The sequence below is a fragment of the Aquarana catesbeiana genome, linkage group LG10, assembly GCF_042186555.1.
Source record: "Aquarana catesbeiana isolate 2022-GZ linkage group LG10, ASM4218655v1, whole genome shotgun sequence".
Taxonomy (NCBI): domain Eukaryota; kingdom Metazoa; phylum Chordata; class Amphibia; order Anura; family Ranidae; genus Aquarana; species Aquarana catesbeiana.
In genome coordinates this window covers 8,758,741-8,771,746 of record NC_133333.1, presented here as the reverse complement: position 1 = coordinate 8,771,746, position 13,006 = coordinate 8,758,741, and the positions used below count along the sequence as shown (strand labels likewise).

Genomic DNA, 13,006 nt, shown 5'->3' with positions numbered 1-13,006 from the left:
TGAGTAATGTTTCCAACACCTTGTTGTATCTATGCCACCAAGAATGGAGGCAAAAGAGGGGGTCCAATCCACTACTAGCAATATGCACAAAAGGAAAAATTTGTTTTGTTTCAATTTCATTTGTTAAGATAATAATTTTGTTTCGTCATATTCGTTATGATAAAACGATTTGTTTTCGGAATTTGTTTTGCATATTTGGATTTTGGTTAGTATAATGGTTACTTTCAAATCAATTTGATTTTCAGAAGAAGGTTATATTCGTTCTATTCCATTCTATTTTTTCTATTCTATTCTTTTCTATTCTTATCATTATCTTATTTCACTTTTAGACCTTATTGGATTTATTTCAATATGTTTCTATTTCAAATTCATTTTCATATTCTTCTAATTCTAATTCGTTATTTTGTTTCATTATTATTATTATTATTATTATTATACAGGATTTATATAGCGCCAACAGTTTTACAGTGATTCAGCAAATTCAGACTCATCTGAATCTCCCAATGATAACAATATTTTCCGAATTTTTGATTCGTAATGCATCGAATCGCACATGTCTACCAGTGATCCAAAATAAGGTAGACATGTGCAGTCCATTTAGTTTCGAATCAAAATTCTGACAAATTTTTTGTTATTCGGAAATTCAAGCACTGGATCACTTCCGCACACCCTGCCTGTCCCTCCCTGTGCATCCCCCGCCATGCTCCCAGGTGCTCTATGCACCCATTGGCTGACCAAGAACCGGCATGGTGAGTGACACTGGGTAGAGGAGTAGGAGATCAATGGACATCCATTTACTGATCTTCCCTTCCTGCTAATGACCCGGAAGTGTTGTCTAAAACATCCTGGATCTGCATTCCATTTATTTTATTGGAGGACAGGTGAGACATCGGGGGGTCTTTTAGGTCCCTGGTGTCTCCTTAAAGAGAGCCTTGCATCACATAGGGGGCTTTTTGTCCCCTATGTGATAAAAGAAAAACATTTACCGTATATACTCAAGTATAAGCCTACTTTTTCAGCACATTTTTTATGCTGAAAAAGCCCCCCTCGGCTTATACTCGAGTGAGGGTCTCGAGTGAGGGTGCAGCCTCACTGTGCCCATCTGCAGCTGTACCTTTGATAACCAAAACAGCGGGTGTTTCCCTGTCAGGGCTGGGCTCAACCCTTCCTTCTCTGAGCTGGCCACTCAGCTGTCAGCTAATTGCCAGCTCCCATCTCTCTCCACAGTTACCCAGCTGTTGTTGATTCTGCTCGTCAGTCCTGCCTACTTAAAGCCGTCCAGCTCACTTGATCTCTGCCTTCGCCTTTGTCAACATCACAGAGACTTTCTCCTGCATTCCTGTTGAAGTCTTGCTTGGCTGACATTCCTTCTGGCTCCTGATTCTGCTTGCTGTACTACTACGTTGATCTCTGGCTCTCTGACATTTGCTTGGCTGACTACCTGATCCGGTTACTGGCTTGTTTTGACTACGCTTACTCTGTTTACCTTATTATTATTATTATTATTATTATTATTATTAAACAAATGTGATTTAGCTATACTTCTGTCTTGGTCGGATTCATGGTTCCTGATACTCCTGCTGTGTCATGCAGTTTTAACTGTTCGGCGGCCGTCCACTGTAACAAAGCCCCGCCTCCTCCTCATCCGTGATAGACGGAACACTGAACACCGATACAATGCTGGGAAGCTGAATCAGTGTTCCGTCTATCACGGACGAGGAGGAGGCGGGGCTTTGTGGAATAGACTGCATGACACAGCGGGAGACACCCTCACAAATGCGTTTCTGGAAGAATGGTCAAACATTTCCATAGACACACTCCTAAACTTTGTGGATGGCCTTCCCAGAAGAGGTGAAGCTGTTATGGCTGAAAAGGGTGGGGCAGCTCAATATTGAACCCTACGGACTAAGACTGGGATGCCATTAAAGTTCATGCGCGTGTAAAGGCAGGAGTCCCAATACTTTTAGTAATATAGTGTGTATCTATACAGTATATTTATATGTTATATGTAATATAATATGTTTCCTTTTTCCACCAGTATATCGTTGTTGTGAGACACTCACCCTCACAATACCAAATTCAGACCGGACACATGTGATGTTAAAGCCGTAAACCTGGATGTTCACTGACTTCAGGTACGACACCAGAGAGGAACCTCGATTTTCATTGAGGGTTTCGACATTGAAGAAAGGGAGGCTGGTGTCATCGCCACAGGTCTTGGACATGGTGTAGGAGCAGGTGCCCTGGAAGTCATAGTTCTTCCCATCGAAGGTGTGGTAATGGGGGTCTCCCCATGCCCAGCAGGTGGCCTCAGAGTTTCCTTGGCATGTGGCTTTTCCATGGCTGATTTGGCAAACCTCCTTCTTTCGGCATTGGACTTGGCTGCACGATGGTCGTGAGGAGCCTGTAGAAAGGTATACAAGGGATAAGTCATGGATGACGGTGGAATCTACTAAAGACTAAACCCCACAGGCTGTAACATGCTGGTGGAGACACAGACCACTGCCTTCAGGTATTTAATGCTGAACTCCAGGCAGATACAAAAGACACAAATGAATGCAGCCCATTAATAATCCATTAAAGATGTTTCCTAAATGCAAACAGTGTAAGTACCTGAGCATGACCTGGTATCAGAATCTTGCAGTCCTTGTTATGCAGAGCTTAGACATGTGCAAATCAGTTTTGCTGCATTGCAAGGAGATGCCAGGGATGGGCTCAGCCCTTCCTTCTCTGAGCTGGCCGCTCAGCTGTCGGCTAATTGCCAGCTCCTATCTCTCCAAAGTTACTCAGCTGTTGATGATATCCTGCTCGTCAGTCCTGCCTACTTAAGCCGTCCAGTCCAGAGGAGCTCTGCCTTCGCCTTGGTCAACATCAATCCTGTTTAAGACTTGCTTTGCTGACATCCCTTCTGTCTCCGGATCCTGCTTGCTGTTCCACTACATTGATCCCTGACTTCTGGCTTGGCTGACTATCCGTTCCGGTTACTGAACTTTGGCTATGTTTTCACTATGTTTGTTCTTTTTACTTTTATTATTAAACAAGTGTGATTTAACTGTAAATAAAAAATGTACTCCAAACATTACCAAAGTTCAGTAATCAGAACGTTTTTTTAATGCATTCTTTGCATTAAGATAAAAAAAAAAAAAACTTTAGTGTGCAGCAGCCCACCTCAGCCCGAATATGAATTTGAGTTTGAAAATGAATATAAATTCGAAATTCAGTTTTTTTAATCTGAACTTGTTTTTTTCATTTTTTTTTCTAATTCTGTTTTTTTTTTATCTTAATGCATTCTATACATTAAAATAAAAAAAAATCCTTTAGTGTGCAGCAGCCTCCCTCAGCCTGAAAATGAATTTGAATTAGTTTTTTTTCAGGCCATTTTCTATTCTTTTTTTTTTTTTTACTGTAATGCATTATATCCTTTAAGTTAACCTCAGTGTGCAGCAGCCCCCACCCATCTGCCCAAAAATACATTTGAGTTTGAAAATTTATTTGAATTCAAATTCGCTTTTTTTAAATCTGCATTCGGTTTTGGGGGGGGGTTTTCGTTTTTTTTTGTGGATTTGGTTTTTTATCTTAATGCATTCTATACATTAAGATAAAAAAAAAAACTTTAGTGTGCAGCAGCGCACCTCAGCCCAAATATGAATTTGAGTTTGAAAATGAATAATAAATTCATTTTTTTTTAATCTGAATTTGTTTTTTTCTGTTTTTTTTTTTCCTAATTCTGCTTTTTTATCTTAATGCATTCTATACATTAAAATAAAAAAAAAACTTTTAGTGTGCAGCAGCCTCCCTCAGCCTGAAAATGAAATTGAGTTTGAAAATGAATTTGAATTCGATAATCGATTTTTTGGATCTGTTTTCCGGGGGGTTTTTTAATTCTTTTTCTTTTTATCTTAATGCATTCTAGAGTCTTAAAATTTGTTTTATGGAATCTGAATTTTTTTTTTCAGGTCTTTTTCTATTTTGTTTTGTTTTTTTACCTTAATGCATTCTATGCATTAAGATAAAAAAATCTTCAGTGTGCAGCAGCCCCCCCCCCCCCAGCTCAATCTGCATTCGTTTTTTGGGGGGGTTTGTTCAGCTTTTTTTCGTGATTTGTTTTTTTATCTGAATGCATTCTATATATTAAAATAAATAAAACTTTTAGTGTGCAGCAGCCTCCCTCAGCCTGAAAATTAATTTGAATTTGAAATTCATTTTTTTTTTTATCTGAATTTGTTTTTTGTTTTTTTGGGGGGGGGGGTTGAATCTGAATTTGCTTTTTTCAGTTTTTTTTTTCTAATTCATTTTTTTATCTCAATGCAATTTATTATGCATTAAGATAAAAAAAAAACTTCATTATACAACAATTCCTCTCTTAACCATGAAAATTAATCTGAGTTTGAAAATTAATTTGAATTCGATACTTGTTTTTTAGGATCTGTTTTCCGTGTTTTTCCAATTTTTTTCTTTTTATCTTTCATTCTTGCATTTAAGATTCTATGTATTAAGATAAAAAAAAAACCTTCAGTGTGCAGCAGCTCCCCTCAGCCTGAAAAGGAATTTGAGTTTGAAAATGTATTTGAATTCAAATTAGTTTTTTTTAATCTGCATTTTAACCTGCATTTGTTTTTTTGTTCAGCTTTTTTTTCGGGATTCGTTTTTTTATCTTAATGCATTCTATACATTAAAATAAAAAAAAACTTTAGTTTAGTGAATTTGAATTTGAAATCTGAATTTTTTTGTTTTTTTTTTTGGGGGGGGGGGTTGAATCTGAATTAGCTTTTTTCTTTTTTTTTTTCTAATTCATTTTTTTATCTTAATGCAATTTATGCATTAAGATTAAAAAAAAAAAACCTTCAGTGTGCAGCAGCTCCCCTCAGCCTGAAAATGAATTTGAGTTTGAAAATTAATTTGAATTTGAAATTTGGTTTTTTGAATCTGAATTTGTGTTTTCCAGGTTTTTTCAATTTTTTTTCTTTTTATCTTAATGCATTCTAGATTCTTAAGATTCTTAAGTTTAAGATTCTATGCATTAAGATAAAAAAAAAACCTAAAATACTAAAATAGAATATAATAGAAAAGAATAGCATAGAAAAAAATAAAGTAGATAGTCCAGTATGAAAAGAAAGACTATACTAAACAATGAAGAATAAACTAAACTAATTCCGAATACGAACCAACATAACATAACTAACATAAAGGAAATGACTAAACTAAATTATTAACTTAACGAATGAATACGAAAGAAGACAAATGTTTCCGTTGTGTTTTCTACTCGTTAATTTTTTTAGTTGAACTAGTGTTACTCTGTTAAAAGATAACAGATAAGAGGAACCCCCCCTCTAGGTGCGTCACTTGACCAGATGATCTATCTGTAGGGCGAGGCTTTCGTTTCTGTTTACACAATGCTATAATTACTCTTTGACAACCTGCATTTCTCATGTCGGTGTATTGGACACCAACCCCCAGATTAACCCCAGGCCTATCTCAGACCTGTTCTACCTGCATGTGTGTAAATTGCTTTGAAGATGACCCAAAAGCACTTACCACCAAGACAGACCGCCGTTTCTCCGAAGTAATTCAGATCTGAAATGCCCAGAATGCTTAAGCTGAAGGAACTTTTGCTGCTTTCAAAAATATAGGACTTGGAGCTGGAGAGAAGGTACTCCCCGTATGAGTACTCAGTTCCTGGAATTGCCTGCCAGTTGATGGCGTTGAGGGAGGCTTTATCAACCGTCAATTTTTCCACATCTGATGTTTTTGCAACCAGAACGGCCCTGTTGCTAAAATTGGGCGGAGCGGTGGCCTTGAAAGAGGTACAGAAGGACAACACATCTTGGACGGTCATAAGATTGGTGTCAAAGTCTAGATCTTTTGTTTTCCCCCCAGCGCCGTAGTACATGACTTGGATGCCTTCTGTGGAATTGATGGAAATTGGGGCTCCTGGGTCTAGTTCGATCGATATGACATCTCCAGGTTTCATATCAAGGTTGTTTATCTTTGACCCGGCTTGGTAGGTTACTTTTGTGTTGGGGGTACCCGCCATGACATAAACAAGGTCGTACTCTTTCTGGAAAGAAACCGGGGGGATGAAAAAGGTTGTCCCCCAAATAAAAACAGGCTGCAGCTGTTCGTAAACATGGTTACATTTAGTTAGCTTCAAAGAGCAGGTGTGACCACTGAGGACCACCACGGGTTTACTGGCTACAACCCTTGACCCGCTGAGGTCATCTTCACTTTGGAACTGGAACACGTCGTACGGGTCGAGGTCAATGGACAGCTTGCTGTTTTTATCATATGTCTTCCCTTGGTAGGTCAGTGATCCGGTGGGGTAGATGGTTACTTTTGTAGGCTCTTTTGCAATGATGGCAAACTCTTTGAAGTGGCCATCCGGAGGAGTAAAAACATAATAGTCGTTTCCTAATTCCTGCAGGATTTAAGGAATAAGAAAATAAACACTTTCAATACATTGTATATGAGCAAACATTATCTTGATTTCCATGAAGATGCTGGTAAGTCAACTTAACCCCTTCACCTCTCACACCTATGGCTGCTGTTAGAAATCACGGGGGGGGGGCCCATACAGCTTACCTGAGTAGCCCCCCCCCTTCCCGGCTGGAAATGACTGAGGACGTAGATTTATCAGTTCCTTTCTCTGCAGCCTCGGCTGCCAAGATGAATGAATTGGAAGCACTCTGAGGCTTCCTGCTCATTCACAAACAGTTTAAACGGAAAGAAGAAAAAGAGGGCACACCAGCCTTGTGCATTATCCTTATATGTCTTTTTATTAAAAATAAGGTAAAAAACTACTCACAAACATATGAGATATAATTTGCTGTACAAATGATCTCCAAAGGACCGCAGTAAGTTGACTGACAAACAGACTACAGATGGTAATACAGGAGATGTCAAGGGTCACTGCCAGCTGACGCGTTTCAAAGGGATACCTTCTTCCTCAGAGCCTAGCAATGTTGCCACCTTCAACTACCCAAATATATATATATATATATATATATATATTTACATACAGCCAAGAGCACTTGGAGAGGCCCCTCCCAGAACTGCCCTCTATAGACTGTACTACGCCCCCCCAGTATATCCTCAAGTATATGAGTCACTTATGTAGATGTCAGTGGGGTGGCATCTCCAAATACTTGGTGGGCGTTACCCTTCTGTCGTGAGCCTCCCACGAGTGTGGGTGGCGCCTCCGGACCCTTCTGGGAGGGGCCTCTCCAAGTGCTCTTGGCTGTATGTGTATATATATTTGGGTAGCTGAAGGTGGCAATACTGATAGACTCTGAGGAAGAAGGTATCCCTTCGAAACGCGTCAGACTGGCAGTGGCCCTTGACATCTCCTGTATTACCATGTGGAGTCTGTTTGTCAGTCAACTTACTCCGGTCCTTTGGAGATCATTTGTACTGCAAATTTTATCTCATATGTTTAGTTTTTTTATCTTATTTTTAATAAAAAGACGTATAAGGATAATGAACAAGGCTGGTGCTCCCTCTTTTTCCTCTTTCCCTTTTGACTACTAGGATATCCCTATCCTTGAGGGCGGCAAGGCTTGAGGCACCTTCCACCACAAACTCTAGTCCACCTGGTACTCACTTGGTGCGCAGGAGTATTTGTCTTTCTGCTATTGTAAACAGTTTCCTATGCTTCAGAGATGAATGGACACAGGAGTTATCGGTACTGATCACTCACTATGTTCATTCAGAAAAGGAAGGGACCAAAAAATTATATATTTACCAGCCCCTTCCCCCGCTTTCCATCCTGAAACATCCCCCCCCCCCAGCTGCTGGCAGGAGAGGACAAGAGGAAAGCTGGCAGACCTACGGGTGGGGGGGAGGGGCACATGGGGACCGCAGATGGAAGGGGTGCATGTGCCAGAACCGTATTGGTGCATATTAGAAGGAGGGCGGGGACAGGGCAGAACGACTGGACATGTTGTATATGTCCTGTGTACAATGATGACCTTTGCTTAGGGATGTGTAGCACGCTCCCAAGTCTGCAACTAGTTAACCACTTTAAGACCAGGCCTTTTCTTGAACTGTTTGTTTAAGGGCCAGTTCACACCACAAGGAGTCCAGTGCGTTTTATTTCTGCATCAAAAATCCATGGAAAGTAGGTTATGTCATTTTCAATGGCATAGTTCACACCAGTGCCTGCAGTTCCAGTGCGTTCCAGTAAAAAAGTAGAACATGCTGCATTTTTCCTGCACTGGACTGTACTGGAACGCTGTCAAACACATCAAAAATGCACTGGAACGCACCTAAACATACCAAAAACGCACTGAAACACACACGTCCCTATTTGAGGTTAAGAAAAAAGAGAGGGGGAAAAATAGACTGGATTGCATCAAAAACGCATTAAAAACGCACTGGAACGCATCAAAAACGCGCATGCAGAAAAGCACCTGTAACGCATCCAGACTGCGTTTATATGGTGTAAACTGGCCCTAAAGCCGGGTTCACACTGCTGCGATGCGGGAACCCTGCGAATCCACTGCGGGTTCCCGCATCGCACCCGACTCGCACGGCAGTTCACACTGCCATATGCGAGCTGCGGGGAGTGTCAATACATTGTTAATGACACCCCCATTTCAGCTCGCATATCGCACTGCGGACTGTCAGTTCGGACATGAATCGGATCGCATAGGTGTGAACACCCATGCGATCCGATTCTGGTACAGATAAAAAAAAGGGTCCTGTGCGAGTTTAGTCCGCATGCGATGCGATTTCAGCCATGTTAGCTGTATGGCTGAAATCGCATTGCATGAACATCGCATGTGATTTGCACTGCAGTGCGGTGCGAATCACATGCGATCTCGCACCATGCAGCAGTGTGAACCGGGTCTAAAAGGTGAAATTTTTTTTTTTTTTTTTTCTCGAAAATTACTTAGAACTCCTAAACATTATATATATATATATATTTATTTATTTTCATTTTTTTTAGCAGAGACCCTAGAAAATAAAATGGTGATCGTTGCAATATTTTATGTCACACAGTATTTGCGCAGCAGTCTTTAAAATGCAATTTTTGAGGAATTAAGACACTTTTTTAAATTAAAAAAAAAACACACAAAGCAGTAAAGTTAGCCCAATTTTTTTGCATCATGTTAAAGATGATGTTACGCCGAGTAAATAGATACCTAATATGTCATGCTTTAAAATTGCGCACGCTCGTGGAATGGCGACAAACTACGGTACTTAAAAATCTCCATAAGAGACGCTTTAAACATTTTTTACAGGTTACCTTTTTAGAGTTACAGAGGGGGTCTGATGCTAGAATTATTGCTCTCGCTCTAATGATCGCGGCGATACCTCACATGTGTGGTTTAAACACCGCTTACATATGTGTTGCGTGATTTACGTATGTGTTCTCTTCTGTGCGCGGCACTTTAATTTTAATTTTTTTTCTTATTTATTTTACTTTTTATTTTTTTATTTTTATGCTGTTTCTTCAAAAAAAATGTTTTGTTTTGTTTTTTAATCACTTTTTTTCCTATTACAAGGAATGTAAACAGATCTCTTATTTACCTTAAAAAGCAAAATAAATAAAATGAAATTTTCTCTTTTAAGACCGTAAGGCGACAGTATCATTAGCCGTCGCCCTGGTCCTCCAAGGGCGTAGAGTCGAGTGGGGGCCATCCTGCCCTCACTCGACTTCCTGCCCATCACTCCAGCAGATCGGATCGCTTACACCTTTACCGGCGACTCCGGTAAGCGGGGGAAAGGACTGGGAAGCACTGGGATCTCGCGTCTCTGAGATCACCTTTATTTTGTAGACAATCGCCCACAGAACGTGAGGATACCACGGTCATGGCAGCTAGCTAAAGTCATGATGTAAATGTCCTGTGGGCGGACGTCAAAGTGGTTTTAAAAAGGGTGTGCACCTTGGAGGTTTTGCCCAAAGCAGAGAGCAAAAGACTAGCGACCAGTATTACTTTTCCTTATTTTCCCCGTTAATGACCTCCTACGCCCTCTCCTACACTATGTCTCGAAGTGGAGGTGGCTATCTTAGTGGAGGAAGGCTTTACTTTCTCATTCCTTCCTTTACGTTCCTCCCGTGGGGAGCTTCCCTGGCTGGCAGGACACAATGATTACTGCTGGTGGTTATAGCCGCCGACAGTAGTCACATGTAAAAAAAAAAAAAAATAGATGGATTGACTTGGGTACAATAATCAGCCTTCCTATATATGGATAGAATCTTGGCCGGTCCCTGCTGAACTGGCCGAATTTCAAACCATGTATGACCGGCTTAAGATAGCAAATCTTTACTTAAGTGTATCTCCCTCCAAAATGTTTTTATTTTAACTTTGGTTAGAGCGGCGAAGAGATAGAAGCTCTGTCAAGTTTTTTACTGCAGTTTGTGTCCTCGTGGGGGCCATTTAACCTCCTCTTGTCCATTGTCACCAAGGTAAGAAGTGATGGAAGTCCAAAAATTGACAGTAGTCATCAAAGAAGAGGCCACCCGAGGTCGAGGTCACCTGTTATGGTTACAAAAGGGGTGTTTTTGTTTATTTTGGAGAAATTTTAATTTCCAGTACAGGACTTTGGGCTTTAGATACACTTTAAATGATTTTTTAGTTTCCACAAGTGATGGAAGTCCAAAAATTGAAAGTAGTCATTAGGGATGAGCGTCGAGTTCGAGTCGAACCCATGTTCGACTCGAACATCGTCTGTTCGACCGTTCGCCGAATTGCGAACGATATGGGCAGTTCCTGCCAAATTCGAGTGGCGCGCCATGGCCCATAATTCACTACGGCTTCGCAGTGTATTGCTGGCTGATGATTGGCCAAGCATGCACTATGACCCGCATGCTTGGCCAATCACAGCGCCGTCTGTACAGAGAGCCCTAATTGGCCAAAGCCAGGGTGGCTTTGGCCAATTATGGCTCAGGGGGTTTAGTACACGCCCCACGCTATATAAGGCCGCCTGCGTGGCGGCCTTGTGTAGTGTGTTGCGGCGGCAGAGAGAGACAGTGTCATTTGATTTAAGTTAGATAGAGTAGGCAGGTTGAGTCAGTTAGCTGCACTTACAGTGTGTTGTGTATATATATGCATCTCAGGTGTTCTATATATATATATATATATATATATATATATATATATATATATATATACACTGTATTCAGTTTAGCTAGATCAGTTCCTGTTATTCTCTTCCTAATATACTGACAGGCAGGCAGGTGTTTTTACAGTATTTACAGTTAGTGTACTGTGTACCCTGCACAGTTGCACCTATAACTACCTGAAGACAAGTGCTTGTGTTCTTCTTCTGATCCTATTAATAGCACAGGCAGGCTCTTGAAGTATTTACAGTTAGTCTACTGTCTACCCCTGCACAGTTGCACCTACAGTATAGCTACCTGAAGACAGGGGCTTGTGTGCTTCTTCTGGTCCTATTAATAGCACAGGCAGGCTCTTGAAGTATTTACAGTTAGTGTACTGTGTACCCTGCACAGTTGCACCTACAGTATAGCTACCTGAAGACAAGTGCTTGTGTGCTTCTTCTGATCCTATAAATAGCACAGGCAGGCTCTTGAAGTATTTACAGTTAGTGTACTGTGTACCCCTGCACAGTTGTACCTATAGCTACCTGAAGACAAGTGCCGGTGTGCTTCTTCTAATCCTATTAATACCACAGGCAGGCATTCTGCTAGCTGCTGTATAATCAGTATATATATATATATACATCCCGGTTTTGTGCAGCTACATCTCATTGCGGGCCTTTAGTATGTCTGGAAGGCCAACAAGGAGAGGCAGACAGTCACAAGCCAATAAAAGAGGGCAAGCAGGCTCTGTGTCTAGAGGCAACAGTGCTGGTCATGGACACGGTGCATCCTCATCAGCACGTGGCCACGGGACAGGGTCCTTTTTTTCGGCAGCTGGCCGTGTTGAGCCGCAACATGCGAAAGACTTGGTAGAGTGGATGACCAAGCCGTCCTCATCCTCCTCATCCTCTCTCACCCAGGCTCAGGGTACTTTGTCTGGCAAAGCAGCTGCCAACACGGCCTCTTCCCTCGGCTCGATGGCATCAGTCACTCCTTCCCTAGCCCCACCATGTCCTCCTGAGGAGTCCCCCGAACTGTTTGACCACAGTGTTGGGTACATGCTCCAGAAGGATGCCCAGCGTTTTGAAGGCTCCGATGATGGTACTCAGCTAGAGGAAGGCAGTAACGTGAGCCCAGACAGAGGGGGTGCCCAAGAAGGACAGCAATCTGGCAGTCATGTTCCCCCTGCTGCAGCATACTGCCAGGTTTGCTCCAGTGATGAGGAGGGAGGAGATGATGAGGTCACTGACTCCACGTTGGTGCCTGATAGGAGAGAGGAGGAGGAGGAGGCACATCACCAACGAGGCAGGATGCCCTCCAGGGGCCAGCTTAAGGGCAGCACACCGACTGCATCACACCCCAAAGCTCCACAAGTGCAGGGCGCTGCTGTCTCTGCACGTTATTCAAAAAGTTCTTCGGTGTGGGCCTTTTTTGAGACGAGTGCATCAGATCCCACCGCTGCTATTTGCAACATATGTCTCAAGCGTATCTCGTGTGGCCAAAACATCACCCACTTGGGCACCACATGCTTGACCAGACATATGTTGACCTGCCATGCAGTTCGTTGGCAAGCGTACCTAAAAGACCCACACCAAAGAACAAAGAGGACCTCTTCTTGCTCCTCATCAGCTGGGATCTCCAACATCACTATACCTTCAGTTCTCTCTGAGACCTGCACTGAGAGGAATGAAGGTGTAGAATTAGGTGTGTCACAGCCAAGTACTTGCGGGCAATCTGCTATCGGTACACTGATGTCAGATTGTACCAGACAAATTTCCCTGCCCCAGCTGTTGCACCGCAGAAAGAAGTTCGCTCCCAGCCATCCACATGCCCAGCGGTTGAATGCTAGCTTGGCAAAATTGCTAGGGCTTCAACTGCTAACTTTTCAGCTGGTAGACTCTGCCCCCTTCCGTGAGTTTGTGGAATGTGCGGTTCCTCAGTGGAAGGTTCCCAAATGCCATT

At 42.0% G+C, this 13,006-nt stretch overlaps 1 protein-coding gene across 1 annotated transcript in view; it reads right to left on the bottom strand.

Moving 5' to 3' along the window:
• LOC141110299 (IgGFc-binding protein-like) overlaps positions 1-13,006 on the bottom strand; it is a 91,919-nt gene that overhangs the window by 56,150 nt on the left and 22,763 nt on the right. Inside the window, exons 4-5 of the mRNA XM_073601595.1 lie at positions 5,536-6,415; positions 2,064-2,404 (exon numbers count right to left, since the gene is read on the bottom strand). Coding sequence (XP_073457696.1) covers positions 2,064-2,404; positions 5,536-6,415 — 1,221 coding nt within the window. The remainder of the gene's footprint in view (positions 1-2,063; positions 2,405-5,535; positions 6,416-13,006) is intronic.